We start from the raw sequence: 20501 nt of genomic DNA on the forward strand, positions 1-20501 counted from the left end.
ACTCTGTGTATTCCTTCCATCTTCTCTTGATGTTTCCTGCATCATTCAATATTTTTCCCATAGAATCTCTCAATATCACAACTCGAGGCTTAAATTTTTTCCTCAGTACTTTCAGCTTGAGAAATGCTGTGCGTGTTCTTCCCCTTTGGTTTTCTAACTCCAAGTCTTTGCACATTTCATTATAGTAATTGGCTTTGTCTGCTCGATCTGCTTTTTGAAATCTTCTGTTCAGCTCTTTTATCTTGTCATTTCTTTCATTTGCTTTAGCTACTCTTCATTCAAGGGCAAGTTTCAAAGTGTCTTCTGACACCCATTTTGGTCTTTTCTTCTTTTCTCATCTTTTTAATGACCTCTTGCTTTCTTCATGGATGATATTCTTGATGTCATTCCACAATTCTTTTGGTTTTCAGTCATTGGTGTTCAATGCATTAAATCTATTCTTTAGATGGTCTCTAAATTCAGGAGGGATATATTCCAGGTTATATTTTGGCTCTTGTGGACTTGTTTTAATTGCCTTCAACTTCAAGTTGAACTTGTACCAGGGTATGTGTGTATATATTCATATATATAACTGAATCCTTACCATTCCCCTATGAGAAAGGTAACATTATTGTGCCCAGTTATAGATGAGCATTTCTTCCTGAGGGCACCCATCTAGCAAGTGGTGGAGCTAAGATTCAAACCCAGGAAATCTGTGTTCCCAAGCACATAATTTACTGCCTTTTTTGAAATTGGTATAACTAAGAAGGAGAGTCCACCATAGAAGCCTGATTTGGTCTCTTCCACACTATTAAAGGATTAGAGAAAGGGTTGGTTCTCTTTTGCAGTTCCAGATGTTTTCCTGCATTTGACAGAGCCAGAAGAGTAGGTTTGGGCTGAATGAGTAATAAATAACATTACCCAGGAATGCATTTAAATTAGAGACTGACAGGCACAGATATTACAAAATCAAAAGAACTACCTTGCAGACTTATTTTGTTCTTGTGTTCTCCCATTTTAGCAAGTGCATGACAAATCAACAGAAAACATTACCTGAAGATGCCAATTCACATCTTACATCATCCCTTATATTTGTAAAGCACTTCATACTTTTCTAAGTGCTTCAACATTAAAAAAGAGAGGCTACTTAATCAACCATTGGGTCATTTATTGAATTAGCCTTCATAAAGTGGAGTAATTAACTGGCTCTAAAATTCTAGTGTCAGTTTTCCAAGTGTAGTGCTGAATCTGAAATTACAGAAAACCCCTTTTTTGGTCAAGGAGTAGTGGAAAAGATTTATTTATTTATTTCTATATTACCATCTTTTGGAGGAAAGCAGAATAAATGATTTAGAAAGAGATGTTCATTTTCTAAACTATAGAAAGGGTAGCTAAAAGTCATATTTATTTAGCATTATTATATAATTTTCAGCCATAAACTATAACAGATCACTCATTTATAGGTGAGTAATGTGGACAGCCACCAGGGACTCCTAAAGAAGATGGCATTATGATATTTGGTGAAGCTATCAAACTATTTCATGCTCTGTGACAGCATAATTTGATTGCTATGTAGATTGATTAGGGCTTGTGCCACCTTCCTTCTGCATGTCACCCACCCAACTGGTGTGGCAAATGAACACATCAAAGCCAATGTTATGTGGAATGTGATATCACCTTTCTCTTCAGTTCTGATCAAATTGACAATTTAGAGTTGCAAGTGCCTTTCAAAACACAAAGTTTTTTCATATATGTTTTCTTGTTTAACTATCACAACAATGGTAGGACACAATAAGTGTAGTGTAGGCATTTGACTGCTAACCAGAAGGCTGGTGGTTCAAACCCACCTGCCACTCCTCGGAAGGAAGGTTGGGCAATCTACTTCCGTAGTGATACCACCTCGGAAACCCAAAGAGGGGTCGTTATGAGTCGGGTCTGACTCAACGGCACATAACAACAAGAAGAAGATCCCATTTTACTGATTAGGAACCTAAAGCTCAGAGAAATTAAGCAATTTGTCTGAGGTTGCACTGAGAAATGGTGCAATCCAGACTTGGAGCCAACATTGTCTAAGTTATTGCTACTTGAACATGTTACCTTAGTCAAAGGGAAATGGATATATTAGATAATTTCCAAGAGAGCTTGGTAAACTATGCCCTTGTATTCCTGAAGAAGTCCTTGGCTGGTGCAAATTGTCAATACACTCAGCTGCTAAATGAAAGGTTGGCAGTTTGATTCCACCCAGAAGCACCTTGGAAGAAAAGATTGGTGATCTACTTCTGAAAGATCACAGTCATTGAAAATCCTATGGGGCACTGTGTCTACTCTTACACCCATGGGGGTCACCATGAGTCAGAATTGACTTGAGGGAAACTGAAAAGCTAGAATTCCTGAAGAATTAGAATAACTGCCCCAGGCTTATAAACATCTCTTTTAGGAAGTTTGCTCACTTCTAATTTAAGTATTTCAGATTTCAGGTTATTGACATTTTGAGGTCTTTGAGATGCATGTGGTTAAGTTAGCACTGCCTTCTTGCCATGGTTGATGTAGATAGAGCACCCTCATTACCTTGTAGAGACTAGCGTTTCCTTGCTCACATTTCTACATTTCTAGTGTGAGACTTCGAATCAGCAGGAGGTCCTGGCTGTGGCTGATATGGATTAACTGAAGTGTGTTTGGCTCAAATGCACAGTGACAAACATTCTGATTTAGGGTGCTTATGAAAAGTTGGCAGTTCAAACTCACTCACAGGTGCCTCAGAAGATAGTCCTTGCAATCTGCTTCCAAGAGGTCAGCCTTGAAAACGCTGTGGAGCAGCTCTACACTGACACTCATGGGGTCATTTTGAGTTGAAATTGACTTGATGGCAACTAACAATACCACGGTTGTACTATTGCAATAACCAATTGCTGAGCAGTTAGATTGTTGCACTACTGATATGGTCCAGGTATGAGAAGAGCAAAAGAAAAAGGCAAGAGCCACTGGAAGTTTGGTTGGTAGGAATTTTAATGCCATCTGATCCATTCATTGATGGCCACTCTGCAAGTGGTTTTCATTGGTCAACTTTTTTTAGAAGTAGATCAGTTTCTTTTTTTCTAGTCTGTCTTAGTCTGGAAGCTCTGCTGAAACCTGTCTACCATAGGAGACCCTGCTGGTATTTGAAATACCAGTGACATAGCTTCGAGCATCATAGCAGCATGCAAGGCACCACGGTATGACAAATTGACAAAATCAGCCAATGAGAGCCTTATGAATAGCAGTGGAACATTGTCTGATATAGTGTCAGAAGATGAACCCCTCAGGTTGGAAGGCACTCACAATACGACTGGGGAAGAGGTGCCTCCTCAAAGTAGAGGTGATCTTAAAGACGTGGATGGAGTCAAGCTTTAGGGACCTTCATTTGCTGATGTGGCATGACTCAAAATGAGAAAAAACAGAACAGCTGCAAACGTCCACTAATAATCAGAACATGGAATGTATAAAGTATGAATCTAGGAAAATTGGAAGTTGTCAAAAATGAAATGGAACAGATAAAGGTCAATATTCTAGGCATTAGTGAGCTGAAATGGACTGGTATTGGGCATTTCCAATTGGACTATCGTATGGTCTACTATGATGGGTATGGCAAATCGAGGTGGAATGGAGTTGCATTCATCATCAAAAAGAACATTTCAAGATCTATCCTGAAGTTCAGTGCTGTCAGTGATAGGATAATATCCATATGCCTACAAAGAAGGTCACTTAATATGACTATTATTCAAATGTACACACCAAGAACTAATGTCAAAGATGAAGAAATGGAAGATTTTTATCAATTTTTGCAGTCGGAAATTGATCAAACATGCAATCAAATGCACTGACAATTACTGGTGCTTAGAATGCAAAACATGGAAACAAAAAAGGATCGGTAGTGGCAAATAGGGCCTTGGTGAAAGAAACGATGCCAGAGATTGCATGATCAAATTTTACGAGACCAATGACATATTCCTTGCAAATACATGTTTTTCAACAACATAAATGGCAACTATACACATGGACCTCACTGGATAGAATATACAGGAATCCAATAGACTACATCTATGGAAAGAGACAATAGAGAAGCTCAACATCAGTCAGAACAAGGCCAGAGGCTGACTGGGGAATAGACCATCCTTTGCACATATGGATATCCTAGTTGAAGCTGAAGAAAATTAAAACAAGTCCACAAAAGCCAAAGTACGACCTTGAGTATATCCCACCCGAATTTAAAGACCACCTCAAGAATAGATTTGACACACTGAACACTAATGACCAAAGACCAGATGAGTTATGGGATGACATCAAAGACATCATACATGAAGAAAGCAAAAGGTCACTAAGAGACAGGAAAGAAAGAAAAGGTGAAAATGGATGTCACAAGAGACTCTGAAACTTGCTTTTAAGTGTAGAGTAGTTAAAGGGGAATGGAAGACATGATGAAATAAAATAACTGAACGGAAGATTTTAAAGGGTGGCTCAAGAAAACAAACTAAAGTATTATAATGAAATGTGCAAAGACCTGGGGTTAGAAAACCAAAAGGGAAGAACACATTTGGCATCTGTCAAGCTGAAAGAACTGAAGAAAAAAATTCAAGGCTCGAATTGTAATACTGAAGAATAAATGGGCAAAATATTGAGTGAAACAGGAAGTGTCCAAAGTAGATGAAAGGAATACACAGTGTCACTGTACCAAAAGAATTGGTCAGTGTTCAGCTTTTTCAGGAGGTAACATTTGATCAAGAACTGATAGCACTGAAGGAAAATGTCCAAGCTGTGCTGAAGGCATTGGTGAAAAACAAGCCACTAGGAATTGATGGAATACCTATTGAGATGTTTCAACACACAGATGCAATGGTGGAAGCTCTCACTCATTTATGCTAAGAAATATGGAAGGCAGCTACCTGGCCAACTGACTGGAAGAGATCCACATTTGTGCCCATTCCAAAGAAAAGTGATCCAACAGAATGTGGAAATTATTGAACAATATTATTAATATCACATACAAATAAAATTCTGCTCATGATAATTCCAAAATAATTGTAGAAATATATGAACTATCAGACATTCAAGCCTGATTCAGACGAGAACATGGAATGAAGGATATCATTGTTGAAATCAGATGGGTGTTGTGTGAAAGCAGAGAATACTAGTAAGATGTTTACCTGTGTCTTATTGACTATGCAAAAGTGTTCAACTCTGTCGATCATAACAAATCATGGATAACATTGCAAAGAATGGGAATTCCAGAACCTCAATGTAAAGAAAATGAAAATCCTCACAACTGGACCAATAAGCAACATCATGAAAAATGGAGAAAAGGCTAACTTATCAAGGATTTTATTTAACTTGGATCCATGATCAACATCCATGGAAGCATCAATAGAGAAATCAAATGATGTATTTCATTGGGAAAATCTGCTGCAAAAGACCTCTTTAAAGTGTTGAAAGCAAAGGTGTCATTTTGAGGACTAAAGTGCACCTTACCTAAGCCAGCATATTTTCAATCACCTCATGTCCATGTGAAGGCTGCACAATGAATAAGGAAGACTACAGAAGAATTGATACATTTGAATTGTGGTGTTGGCAAAGCATTTGAATATACTATGGACTTCCAAAGGAATGAACAAATCTGCCTTGGAAGAAGTATAGCCAAAATGTCCCTTAGAAGCTAGGATGGTGAGAGTTTGTCTCATATTCTTTGGACATGTTATCAGGAGGGATCAGTCTCTGGAGAAGGACATCATACTTGCTAATGTAGAGGGTCAGCAAAAAAGAGGAAGACCCTCAACGAGATGAATTGACACAGTTGCTATAACAATGAACTCAAACATAGCAATGATTGTGAGGGTGGTGCAGGACCAGGCAGTGTTCCTTTCTGTTGAACACAGGGTCCCTGTGAGTTGGAACTGAGTTGATGGCACCCAACAACAACAACAACAACTATCAAGTGGTTGATTCAGTGGGCTAAACTCACCATGACCTTATGTTGTTGCTGTTGTTGGGTGTTGTTGAATCACTTCTGACTCATGGAGCCCATGTGTACAACAGAACAAAACATGCTTGGTCTTGTACCATCCTCACAATCATTGCTATGTTTGAGCCTATTGTTGCAGCCACTGTGTCAATCCGTCTTGTTGCATGTCTTCCCCTTTTATGACCTTATAGGGTAGAGAAATGGTTGGCACCAGGGTTAGCAAATATCTCTTTAAGTTCCATTCTAGGACTCCTGGGCCTCATTAATCTCCTGTTCAAGCCTCTCTCCACACTCTACTTTCTCTTATTTCTTTTTTGACCTCTGCTTTTCTCTCATGTAGCTGTACCTGGTACCCACTGATAATGCTGGCCTTTCATGGAGGAGTTTCCAGATATTTCAGATCACTTGCTTTTCATCTTTCCTGGCTTGTTGTTTCTCTGCAACTCACTCCTACCACATATCCCCCTGTCTGAATTTTCTGGCGTGTGGCCACAGACCTATTATTTGCTTTGACAGGTTCCATAGTCATTGAAGCATTGGGAGTGTGTGGTGGTGGCGGTGCAGGTGGTGAGATTTTCATCCCTGGTGGCAAGAACTTTTAAAATAAACTTTCTTTTTTTTTCCCCTGGGAGATCCCTTTATTCAAGCAAACTTATTATAATTCAGATTTTCTTGATTCCCTACAGAGCTTCACAAAATTCAGAAGTCTGTCCCTGCAGGGAATTTCACTTATAATGGCCTTCATTCGAAAGATCTAATTCTGTTCTCTTTCAGGGTGCACATGGGAGAGTGATGGAAGTGCATAAAGGAAGGCAAGTAACCCCTGAAGAACTTGAGTTTCAATATCATCTATATCACTCAAGGGTGATGGAGGACATTCTGTAGACATGAAAGGGTTGGCAGAGGAGAAGGGACAGACATTAGGCAAGGGTGTAAAAAGGGAGAAAGACAATGCTTTTTCTGTTCTAAAACTACTGTTGCTTTTCTTTTTTTCCCTTCCTAGATTGCTGTAACTTTTCATGCCTAGATGTTATTATATATATATATTTGGAAACAACAGAAAATGCTGAATCCACTTGTATAAAGTTGAATTGACATGTAGATTTCTAAAGAGGAGGCTTTACATTTCCCCTTCTATCCAGTTGCGGTTAGTTTAGCTGAAGCTTGCAAAAATTCCTAAGGACAATAGAAAATGGCTTTTTCAGTTATATAGAGAGCAGGAAGACAACCAAGGAAGGCAGAGGTCTGCTGTTTGGAGCAGGTGGCATAACACTGATGGATGAGAGGGGAAAGTTTTGCTTTCTCTTTTAAGGAGAAGGACCACAAAGAACATTGATTCAAAGTTACTAAAGCCATAGATGGGTGAAGGGATTGTAAAACAAAACAAAACAACATAACCCCAAAACACCTACCTTCTTTAACAGGAGTTCAAGTTTCTGGCTAGTAAAAATCACTTCTTAGAATTTGTAAATGAGATTTTAGAATGATTTATTTTATTTTTTCCTGATTATTGAGAAATAGTGGGAAGTAGAAGATGTGCTGGAAGATCAGAGATGGGTAAAAACATAATTCTGACTTGAAGAAGATATGCCCACAAACTACACAGTTAGTCAGTTTTGTTATTAAACAGTTATTTCTTAGTTCTTAGATGAGGAAGTGGTGTTTATGGGTACCATGAGTGGAAACAAATTATGTGAAGTTGTTTATACTTTTCCTTCTAAACAGAGTTAGCAGCCTGATAAGGTCTCTCATAATACCTTTGTGGATAAGTTTGGGGACATATAGGTGAGGATATTGGCTTTCAAACTTGTTTTGACCGTGATGCTCACTAAGAACTGCATTTTACAACATTATCCAGTACATAGAAATTAAATGAAACAATATTTACCCTTACTACACATCATGGTCTATGATTTTTTTTCTCCTAGTTCATTAAAAAGAAAAAAACCACAACCTTAGTCATAGGCCATTATATTGATTTTCTGATTCACTATGAATCATAACCCACACTTGAAAAAACACTAGGCTAAGTGATAGTTCAAACAGATGGGTTCATAATCTGAGATAACTAGTGTACTGGTGCCACAATTTTGTCTTGGCTTATCTATCCATCAATTTTATCTCAGATGAAGACATACCAAACTAAAAACCAAACTCTGCCGTGGAGTCGGATTCAACTCATAGCGACCCCTCCTTGGGTTTCCAAGGCAGTATCACTACAGAGCAGATTGCCCAGTCTTCCTTCTGAGGAGTGGCTGGTGAGTTTGAACCGCCAGCCTTTTGGTTAGCAGTCAAATGCCTTAGGTGTTACGCCACCAGAGCTCCCAGATGAAGACATAGAAGGCACTTATCAAATCTATCGGTGACACAAGGCTGGAAAGGATAGTGAAGATATTGGACAATAGCAGAATAATCTAAAGAAATGGACTGAATCTAATGAAATGGAATTGTGATTTGAAGAATCAGAAGACATATCTATTGTGAGATCCTGCACTACAGTGCAAATAACCAATTGAGTAAGTAAGTGCAAGATGAGGTGATGGGTATAAGAGGCATGCAAATGTTTACTTCTCTGTAATCACATCATCCATCCAAAGTAATAGGTAGTTGTGAAAAATCCAATTCAACTTTAGCTGTAGTTTCTTAATCTGTGATCCCTACTTCCCTAGCATTTTGAAAAAGTGCCTTGGGGATCTTCATGGGAGGGAGCTACCACTGGGTGGGAGTGAGTTTGAATAGGCAAGGACTCTGGGACATCACCTCTTGTTCGAACCTGCTGTTTGCATCTATTTGATAAATCAGGACTTATTTTATTTGATGGAAATGTTTTGTGGCCAAAGTCCTTTTGAAAATCACCAGCCAAAATGAACAGAAGCAGAGATTATGGGGGGGGGATGTTAGTGATAGTCCCCATTTTAACCTCTAAGTTAGAGCACACCTGAATTATTTTATTCATTTCTGGAAGCCACATGTTAGATAAGTACAAATAAATGGGATCATGTTCAACGAAGAGTGTTGAGGATGGTGAAGGAACCCAAAACCATGCCAAGTGAATTGGGGATGCAACTTAGGAGGCATGCAAGAGTTGTTTTTAAATATTGACAGGGTTGTCATACAGAGGAGGCCATTTATTTGTTTGTTTAAATGGTGATTTGTGTGAAAGTTTACAGAGCAAATTGTTTTTCCATTTAACAATTCATACACACTTTGTTTTGTGACACGGATTGCAATTCCCACAATGTAACCTCTTTAGAGGAGGCAGTTTGATATAGTAATTTGATGAAATGAATGTGGACTTAGGCATCAGGTCTACCAGGTTAAAATTCCAACTCCACCACTTATTAGCTGTGTGACCTTGACCAATTTATTTAACTCCTCTGAACTCTGCTTTCCACATCTTTGAAATATAAGGGAAAATAACACCTATCTTGAAGGATTGTTATGAAGATTAAGTAAAAGCTTATATGAAAGTTCCTAGTATAGTGCTTGGTTCACTGGTATATTTGTTTCATAGAAAAGATATTACATTTTCAGCACATGGTCTGGAGAGTTGTATTAAGACCAGATGGTGAAAATTAAGGGAAGATTAAAAAAAAAGTTAAAGGGATTCCAGAAGAACTTTCCAGCAGTCAGAGACATTCAAGGATGGAATAAGCTGCTTGGAATACATCATGAATTTCTTATCATTTGAGCAGAGGTTGGACTGTTACTACTTGGTGAGAATATTCTGGAGGGGAGTCAAGCATCAAATGGCTAGGGATAGGAGTAGGACTCCAAGCGAACTAGCTCAATAGACTAAATACATGGGACCCAAGAACTGATTGCCTTCCTGCCTTCCTTCATAACCATAGGCCATATCCCCTCCCTCTGTTAAGCCCATCTGAGAAATGGGTACTATTGGGAACCAATGGGGAGTATTCAGCTCATCCAACAAGCATTTATGGAGCACTGGCTAAATAGCAGATACTCTAGACAAATGGGAGTAGTGGTGGTTCGTTCTTGCCTTCCATGTAGGAAACCTGGGTTTGATTGATTCCCAGCCAACACAGCTCATGCATCGCTACCACTCATTTATCAGTGGATGCTTGTGTGTTGCTATGATGCTGAACAGTCTTCAGTGGAACTTTCAGACTAAGACAGAATAACAGTAATAATAAAGGTCTGGCCATTTACTTCCAAAAATCAGCCAATGAAAATCTCATGGATCACAACAGTCTGATCCACATCCACACCCAGTCATGTTGTGCATGGGGTTGCCATGAGTCAAGGGACCAAAGTAATGGCAGCCAACAGCAATCACACTGATACCTCAAAATGTGTACCTTACAAGCAGTGGGGCAACAAGATTATGTGTGTATATAAAAGGTCTGTGATGCTTGTGCCTCTGATATTGGGCTAATTTTTGGAAAAGCATTAGACTGGCTCGAAAGAGCAAATGCAATTCTCAAATTTGCTATTGCACCAATAGACATGGTCTAAGTTCCAATTCCATTCCAGTGAGGCACAAGATGGAAGTGAATTACCAGAGCAGGATGATTCAAAAGCAGCAATGGAAATAAAGAGCCCAATCTCTTCATAATCAACACATCTCTTGAACTGAAAGGTTGGTTGTTTATAGCAGTGCTTACAAAGGGCAGTTATGCTTCAGAGTTTATACCAAGAGTTCAGTTTCACATTTCAGTAAATCAGAAAAAGATATTGATTTTGAACAAATGGCTGATTTTATTATCAAAGCAAATTTCATTTTTTTGAGATGATCAGATTTTATTAAACTATTTCCTAAGTGCTACTAAACACACACTCTGTGAATAAACAGCATATTCCTCAACCAAATGGCATTCGTCACTCAGCTAAATATTCAGTCATCTCCAATGGTCTTTGAAAATGTGGACATTGGACAAATGGACACGTGGAGCCAGAAAGCTTGTGTTCAAATATTGGCTGTATTACTTACTAACTTTATGGTCATAACAAAATACATACTACTTCTGGCCATCAGTTTTCTTTTCTGTAGGTGGGCATAAAAACATCTACCTCTCAAGGGTGGCTGGGTTGTGGAGATAAAATGGAACAGTGTGAATAAGATGTTTGGCATAGTTCCTGGCACAAAAACCAAACCCATACCCACTACTTTTGAATTGATTTCAACTCATAGAGACCCTATAGAACAGAGTAGAACTGTCCCATAGGGCCTCCAAAGCTGTAATCTTTACAGAAACAGACTGCTATATCTTTCTCCCACAGAGCAGCTGGTGGGTTTGAACCACCAAGCTTTTGGTTAGCAGCCAAGCACTGTAACCACTGGACAATGAGGGTGTCTTCCCTTGGCACACAGTAAGCTCATAATTGGTGGTAACAGTCACCCATCTGATTTCATTCAGTGTTCTCTAACTTTTGTCCACCTGTGCCACACCTGGGTGCAAATTTGTTGCCATCTGGGAGCTGATTTGCTTCCATGCCAAAACCTCCCAGTCAAAGCCAAACATCTCAAAAGGTGTTGTATTTTCATTTTCTCCATTACAATTACTGTAGGACATCAGTGTCTGCTGAAGATTAGGAATGATTCTGTCTGGGGCCTCCGAATGTGCAGAAGTAGGCAAGGAAGAGGACATTCTGTTGTATCACTTCCAGCCTTCATAGGTACTATGCTAGAACATATGGAACTGTGATGGCTAATATTATGTGTCAACTTGGCTAAGCTATGATTCTCAGTGGTTTGGCAAACACTGGACTGCTTGCTCTACCATAATGTAATGTAATGTAATCACTTTCCATGATGTGATCTGATGTGATCAGGCAGTCAATTGAAAGGGGAGTTTCTTTGGAGGTGCCTCCAGTATGTAAATGGATGTTCTGGCAAAGCTCTCTCTCTTTCTGTCTCTCTATCTGTGGCTATCAACCTTGCACTGTTCTTGTCGCTTGACCTCTGGTTCCTGGGATGTAAGCCTGCAGAAGTCTCCAGCCTGCTGCCTACTACCCAACCTATATATTTTGGATTCACCAAGCCCCACAAAGCTGTGAGCCAGCAGAGATCTCCAGTCTGCTGCCTGAACAACGAATTTGGGACTTGCCAGGCCCCAATCATTAACAACCTGTGATACGCAGATGACACAACTTTGCTTGCTGAAACTGAGGATGACTTGAAGCACTTATTAATGAAGGTTAAAGACTATAGTCTGCAGTATGGATTACATCTCAATATAAAGAAAACAAAAATCCTCACAACTGGACCAATAAGCAACATCACAATAAATGGAGAGAAGATTGAAGTTGTTAAAGATTTCACACTACTTGGTTCCACAATCAACACCAATAAAAACAACAGTCAAGACACCAGATGATGTATCACACTGGGAAAGTCCGCTGCAAAAGACCTCTTTCAAGTGCTGAAGAGCAAAGATGTCCCCTTGAGGACTAAGGTGAACCTAACCCAAGCCATGGTATTTTCAGTCGCCTCACATGCATGTGAGGGCTGGACAATGAACAAGGAAGACCGAAGTAGAGTTTATGCTTTTGAGTTGTGGTGTTGGCGAAGAATGCTGAGAGTACCACAGACTGCTAAAAGAAGTAACCAATCTATCCTGGAAGAAGTGCAGCCGGAATGCTCCTTGGAAACGAGAATGACCAGATTTCGTCTTACCTACTTTGGTCATGTTATCAGAAGGAACCATTCCCTGGAGAAGGATATCATGTTTGGTAAAGTGGAAGGTCAATGAAAAAGGGGAAAGCCTTCAACAAGATGGATGGATATGGTGGCTGCAACGATGGGCTCAGGTATAGCAAGGATTGTGAGGCTGGCACAGGACTGGGCAGTGTTTCGTTCTGTTGTGGGTTGCTATGAGTTGGAGACAACTCAACGGCGCCTAAATACAAGAGGCCCCAGAATTGTGTGATCCATTTCCTTGAGTAAATCTCTCTATAAATACATATTTCACTGGTTTTGCTCCTGGAGAACCCTAAGACAGGGCCTTGCCTTGTTGAAAACTTTTAGTTTTGAAATGCAAGAAAGATAACAAAGGACTTTAGGAATTTGGTCATATTTCTGTAAAGAAAACCTCATAGAGTTGGACGGGACCTTGCCAAAACAGTTGGTCTAGCCTAGCCTCCTAACTCCAGAGAGGCCTGTATTCCAAGCGTTGCTAGATTATTGATATCTACCACCCACCAGCCACTCCTCGGAAGGAAGGTCGGACAATCTACTTCCATAGTGATACTGCCTCAGAAACCCAAGGAGGGGTTGCTATGAGTCGGAGCCGACTTGACAGTGCACAACAACAACAACAACACCATTTGCTGTACAAGTTTCAAGAGATGAGAGCTCTACAAGATACTTTGGTAATATATGATACTGCCACATAGTCTTACAATCAGTAAGCTCTTCCTAAGGTCTGATTCAATCTTTACGTTGTAGCACAGGCCTCTATTTTCCCTCCTGTCAGCAGAAACTGTTACTCTCCTTTAAACATTTGTCTCTGCCCTCACCCATCAATACATTTGATTTACTAAAATACAAACCTGAGCACTGTGTAAGCTCAGCTGGACGGCTGTAAGTACTACTATAAACAACTGGGGCTTTGCTTTTGGAGAGTGTTATGAAGCTCCCCACTCAGCTTTCTTCTAGCTAGCTGAAGACAGCCCATGTTCTTAAGTACAGTCATGGGAAATATATGTCCCCAGTCTGCCACAGTTGTCTAAACAGACAGAGGAAGCTGTGGCCATAGGGGCAGAGCATTTGGGAAGCTGCGTTTTGCAAAGACTTTCTCCCAGTAAATGTTCCACTCAGTCACCCATCTGATTTCACTCAGGGTTCTCTAACTTTTGTCAACCTCTACCACACCTGGGTCCTCATTTGTTCACACCTGGAAGCTGATTTGCTCCAATGCCAAAGCTACTTGTCACAGTCAAGCATCTCAAAAGAGTGTGCTATTTCCACTCTCCATTTCCTCACCTCCCACTCTACCATCACGATTCAACTCCCATTAATTAGCACTCTACCAAAGGTACTCTTATCAGAGTCACTAATGCTGTAAAATCAAATAGCTTCTTGATAAAACACCTTATTGTACATGACCTCTAAGCAGCATTTGATATTATTAGCCATTCCCTTCTTGAAAAGCTTGTTTCTCTTGGCTTTTTTTTCCTGCCATCTCGTACCTCCTGGGTTTTCCTCCCAGTTACCAGGTCTCTTCTCAGTGTCCCTTGTGGGATGCCATTCATCAGCCTTCTCTTGAATATTGGTTTCCTTAGTGTTTGGTCTTAAGCCTTCTTTTGTTTTTGTGTTATGTACCCTCCCTGGGAGATCTCATCCACTCTCCTATTTGCCATTACAGTGCGTATGCTGGTAATTCCAAATCTAATCTCCATTTCAGACCTTCAGCATTGGGCCTATATCCAGTTGCCTGCCAGATAGCTTCACCTGTATGTCACACAAGCACCTCAGGTTCAACATGTCCTACACTCATCATTTCACAGTCACCCAAACCTGTTTCTCCTCCTCTTGTTTTTGTTATCATAATGAATGGCATGACCATCCACATACTTTCTTATTTCTGAAATTGAGTCGGTCAGCAATTTCTTTGATTTTAGCTCTAACATTTCACTAATCTGTCTCCCTTCCTCAATTTGTACTGTGAATACTTTAGGTTCAGCCATTTTCATCATTTGCCTATGGCTGTAACCCACGGAGTGCTGTGAGGCTTCATGGCCAGTCTCATCACAGAGTTGTATCCCAAAGAAATATGAGCTGGAAATCCACAAAAGCATTGGAAAGCAATTTAATTTATACCTAAGTCTCTTGAAAAGGTGCTAGTCATGTATATATTACCATGTTTTGTCCCTGTCCCACCTGTATTACTCCAACTGCCTAAGTACAGTGTTTCTCTCCATTGATTTTCTATATTACAGCCAGAATGATCTTTTAACAAATCTATTTCCATGGCTAACACTATTTTAAACATGCATATTCCTCCTTAACACTATTAATGCCTCCCTATTGCCCACTGAATAAAGCTGAAAGTCTATCATGCTTATAAGGTCCTTCACCATCTGGAGTTTGCTTACCTCTTTGGCTTCATCTTATCACTCTCCCTCATGTATTCTATGCACCAATCACAGTTTCCCTTTTGTAGGGGTATACATATTAAATGTACCTGCTGAGCCCTTACTCTGCATGTTCAAAGAACATACAGTATACCCTGGGAGAATACTTGGACACATGGTTTGCCAACATAGAACAGATTACATATTACACATGTTGACACAAAATCTCTCAGCAAGGGAATGAGACAACAGTGAGGACTAGACCATCAAGGAAGGTCCCCAGGAAGGTGGGTGGGGTGTGAAGAAGGTGAGAGATGGCATTTGGACCAGGAGAAGTAATCCCAGACTGGAGGAATGGGGTCATGAGAAGCAAGCAGGCCCCTAAAAAAGTTTGTGTGGGGTGATTATCTGGACACTAAGATAGAGATCAGTGTGGACTCATTCTTCTATGCCTGAAAATTATGAGCTGAAAATCTATGAGCTGAAACAGGAAATAGGGAAGAGCCGTGGGGACGACTGTCACATAATTTAGACATGGAACCTACTTTCTTATCCAGGTGGTCCTGTGGGCTTCTAACACCCCCAACTGTTTGCCATCTTACCCCTCAAAGAAACCTACTGTGTTTCTAAAGGTGACATTATGTAAGGAAAAAGGAATAGGAGCTTCAAGGAAACTGAGGCTTAGAAAGATGCCCCAGTGAAAATGTGATTCTATGTCTTGGTTACCAGAGGTCTTTTCAGTGAGCTGCACTGTACATCCTCAGCTGAAAGGGATGAGATAGCATTGGTCATTCAATGGTAAAATGATCACGTCCTGGGTACACTTCCCAGCCAAAGTACTTCATGCCAGCCACCACCTGTTTATCAGTGGAAGCTTGTGTATTGCTATGGTGCTGAACAGGTTTCGGAGGAGCTTCCAGACTCAATCAGACTAGGAAGAAAAGCCTGCTAATATGCTTCTGAAAAACAGCCAATGAAAACCCTATAGATCACAATGGTTTTTTTCTATTGTCCACGGGGTCACCATGAGTCGGGCAGCTAACAAAAGCCACCCTGTCTTGGACACTGCCATGTGCAAAAGAGCCCTTTTCATGGTGGTGAGGGTATGTTTGCTCTACTTAGACAAAAGATTCTCTTTTCAGCATAACTTTTCTGCACAGAGACAGATTAAGTTGTTTAGAGTTGACTGATTGCAATACTAAATGTCCTATTTTAAGTTAAAAATATCCCACAAGTGAATCATATGTATGCATCCTCTCTCTCCCCCTCCCCCACATAAACACATTCACACCCTTTCTTAGTGCCATAAATAATATTCCTTTTTTCTGCCTTCTGCAGGATTTTGCATCATGGAAAGTTATGCTGCTCTAGAACTTGAGAGCCTGATCCATTCAAGTCCCTATTAAGAATGGTTCATTCATTTTGTCAGTTTTCCAGGCCTCCTAGTTCCCCATTTTATTTTTGTAGTTGACTATACATGACATCAAGTAGGGATCATAAGGCTGGCGTAGGACTGGGAAGTGTTTCATTCTGTTGTACGTAAGGTTGCTATGAGTCGGAGACAACTCGACGGCACATAACAACAACAACAACAACAACATGCGTGACCATTTATTTCCTGAGCTTGTGGGGTGAGAAAGGGGCAAAGAGAGGAAAAATCCCAAATGGGCACATTTTTAGTGTTTTATAGAGGTGGGCATGTATAGAGAGCAGAGGTAGGAGGGAATATTAGAGTTAATGACTAAAGAAAGGCGTCTGGGTGATGTGTTCACTTTTCTAGCTAGTCTATATTTCAGGTGGTATGGAGAATGAAGCAATAGAGTATCTTTTAAAAAGTTATTGTAAAAAAATATATATAACACAGTATTTCCCAATTCAACCTTTTCCACATGCACAATTCAGCGACACTAATTACATCTATCATCTTGTGCAACCATTACCAACAACAACAGGAATATCTTAACTGGGGAGGATACTGCTGGTCGGCTACCAAATAGTAGTCTTTTCTTTTTTTGCTAACAGAGCCTCGATTTTGGATCAAAATTCAGGAAGTGATATGCTCAGGGAAGGTGGCCCAGCTCCAGAGGGTGAATTGTGCACTGGTCTGAACCTATCATGAAAATTCCATTTCCCTTTGCTAGTGACTGGCTGAGGCATGTGACTCAATTCTGGCCAGTGTGACACAGAGGAAATCTGTTGGGATCTTTGCCTACCTCTAGATATCTCATTATGTAAGATAATAAAATCTTATTGTTTAAACTACTTTTAGACAAGTGTTTTATTACTTGTAGCCAAAGCATTCTCTCTGATACATTAACCAATACTAAAACTCTCAACCTCTACTCTACTTCCTTTGAAAAGATCATCTATTAATCTACTTCATTAGAGTCGCAGAGTCATGCAATGTTAGAGCTTGAAAGTCCCTTTGAGGATTTTCTGGTCTATTTCCTCACTTTACATACCAACCTCTTGTATCTGCAGACTAAGAAAGGCATCCCCAGGGATCTGGGACTATGTTGTATCCTCTATAATTTCTCTACATGTCCAATACTGATTTTGTGGCATCATAGTAAAATCAGAAATTTGGACTCAGATGAGAGCTACACTGAATCTTCCCTTTTATTCTCACTGACAAAAAGGTTTTCTAAATAAATGTAAAAGAGATCTCAGAGGGAATGTTGTTTTTACTTGAGAAAACTTTTCAAACAGACTTGTTGTTGTTGTTGTTGTTGTGTGCCGTCGAGTCGGCCCCGACTCATAGCGACCCCTCCTTGGGTTTCCGAGGCAGTATCACTACAGAAGTAGGATTGCCCAACCTTCCTTCTGAGGAGTGGCTGGTGGGTTTGAACCGCCAGCCTTCTGGTTAGCAGTCAAGTGCTTTAGCCACTATGCTACCAGACAGACTAGCAATAGCAATTTACATACACACGAATAACAAGTTATGCTCATATATTCATTTTTAAAAAAGCTTTTGAAAGACCTTTAGCAATCAACACTTTTCCAAATTTGAGTTCTTGTTTTATTTAAGAAAAACAAAATTATTTATCTTAGGAAATATTCAATTAATGAAATTGGCCTCGCTTTCTGATTGATTCCAATCTGAGAGGCTTTAATCCAGTGGTTTTGCCAACATTCCAGGCAACATTACTCACATCCTAGCTTACCATTTCTCCCAACTGAGTTTTTCTGAAGAGAAAAACAGTAACTTACATAAAGAGAAACTTCTGCTATCTGGTGTTATAACAGATATGCCAGGCTTCCTTTCTACCTAATTTCTGTATGAGAAAATTGTTATCCATTTCCATGATACCAAGTGGTGATAACGCCTGAGAATCAGTGGCGCCTACCTGAGTGATGTCCATTCCTGAGTCACAGCTCAGTGGCTGTGTGGAAGTCAGACCGTTTGAGCCGATGACAGTTGTGATCACGGCATTCTCATCAATTTTCCGAATCATAGTCCCATCCACGAAGTAAATGAATCCATGCCTATCAACTGTGATGCCTGTTGGAAAACAGCAAATGAGCATTAGTAGTCTAGTGGGCCACATTTGCACTAAGATCAGTATTTTGAAAGAAGTCATAGAAATGGAAAGGCATTTTAAAGACATATGGATTCAATTTTGCTCAGTACAGACTGAACAGTCATGGGAGAGGTTTCCTAGGACACACATTCACTTCTAGAAGGAATGATAAAAAGTAACATATGGAGATAAAGCCAGGTCTAATAATTTTGTTTTGTCCTGCTTTACATCTCCACTTCCTGATTTTTGCCCACCCTCCCCCGCCTGCCCCAAGTAGGAAAACAATCCCCTTTGAGATATATGGGAAAAGGCAAGTATTGCAGCATATGTTACATTTCTTTTAGGATGAGGATGCATAAGCCACTGCTTATTTTCCTGGTTGAATTAGGATAGAACTAACTTGGAAAGCAATATAAGTATTTTCATCAATGTACATTCAGTTAATATGGAGTTTGCAATAATCTGATAAACTGGGTTGATTTTTTTCTCTGTATTATCTTACTTTGGACATGTTATCAGAAGGGACAAATTCTTGGAGAAGGACATCATGCCTGGTAAAGGAGAGGGTCAGTGAGGAGGAAGACCCTCAATGAGGTGCACTGATACAGTGGCTGCAACAATGGGCTCAGAAATAGCAAGGATTGTGAGGATGCCACAGGACCAGTCAGTCAGTGTTTTGTTCCATTACACACAGGGTTATCAGTCGGAACTGAGTCAGTGGACCTAACACTACAGCAATTACTTATGTACTAAAAGAGGGTTGGTGAGCATTGTGATGACGTTACCAAGGGAATGGTTAAACTTCTAGAAAAAAAATAAAAGCCACTGATATTTTTCACAGTGGCTTTTACACTATTATAGCCTGGTTTCTTGGGAAGTATAATAGCAGCTAGAAGGTTTGAGTTCTAATACTGAATACACCATTCACAACTGATGTGTGACTTTGGCTGAGTCATTCAACTCCCCATATTTCAGCCTCTTCTGGCAAAAGGGGGAAATAATATCTGCCTTACCTAGCTAAGGTGAAGGAGCTCTGGTGGCGCAAAATTAAGCACTTGGCTGTTAATCATAAAATTGGCAGTTCAAATCCATTCAGTAGCTTTTTGGGAGAAAGACCTGGTCATCTGCTTCCATAAAGATTAGTCAAGAAAACCTTATGGAGCAGTTATATTCTGAAACACGTGGGGCTACTATAAGTCAGAATCAACTCCACAGCACCCAACAACTAGCTAAGGTGACCAATTGGTCTGATTTGCTCAGGACTGAGGTGACGTTGTTTTAAAACTGGGACAGTCCTGGGCAAACAGAAAGTTAGCCATTCAAAGCCTACATTGTTTTAAGTATCATATGAAATAGAACATTTAAAGAGCATCAGACACATATGAAGAACACATGCCTCAACTCCTGTATCTTTTGGTGCTTTTGACAGTGCTCTTAAAAATACCTATATATTACTTTAAAAGTAATCTATAATTCAGTCTTTTCCCATCTCTCCTTTATTTGTTTTTGTATGCCATAGAGTCAGTTCAATTAGATTCCACCTTATAGTGTCCCTATGGTACTGAGTAAGAACTGCCCCTTATGGTTTCCTGGGCTGTAATCTTTATGGGAAAAGATCACCAGTTCTTCTTCACCTATGGAGCAGCTGGTGGGTTTGAACCACTGATCTTTTGGTCAGCAGCTGAGCACTTAACCACTGTGACACCAAGGTTCCTTCCCCTTTATTCAGACCTGGTGAAACGATTGAGTGTATGCTAAACTTATAAGCATCTGTGCTAATAGGCATGTCTTTTTCTTTTTTTTAATTATTATTTTTGCAGTATTTCCTCCCCTCCCCTCCCACCCTTGGTAACCAACAAAGAAAGCTTCCTTTCATATATAAATCTTTCCTTGGCTTCTTACAATAATGAACTAATACAATATCTGTCCTTCACCATGCTGTCATTATCTATGACTCTCTCTCGTGCTAT

The 20501-nt window shown here is 39.9% G+C and overlaps 1 protein-coding gene across 1 annotated transcript in view; it reads right to left on the reverse strand.

The window, feature by feature from the left end:
• TENM1 (teneurin transmembrane protein 1) overlaps positions 1-20501 on the reverse strand; it is a 720277-nt gene that overhangs the window by 63759 nt on the left and 636017 nt on the right. Inside the window, exon 23 of the mRNA XM_007952439.2 lies at positions 18358-18512. Coding sequence (XP_007950630.1) covers positions 18358-18512 — 155 coding nt within the window. The remainder of the gene's footprint in view (positions 1-18357; positions 18513-20501) is intronic.

The sequence above is a fragment of the Orycteropus afer genome, unplaced genomic scaffold (assembly GCF_000298275.1).
Source record: "Orycteropus afer afer isolate SDZICR_OR568_19922 unplaced genomic scaffold, OryAfe1.0 scaffold00337, whole genome shotgun sequence".
NCBI lineage: Eukaryota > Metazoa > Chordata > Mammalia > Tubulidentata > Orycteropodidae > Orycteropus > Orycteropus afer.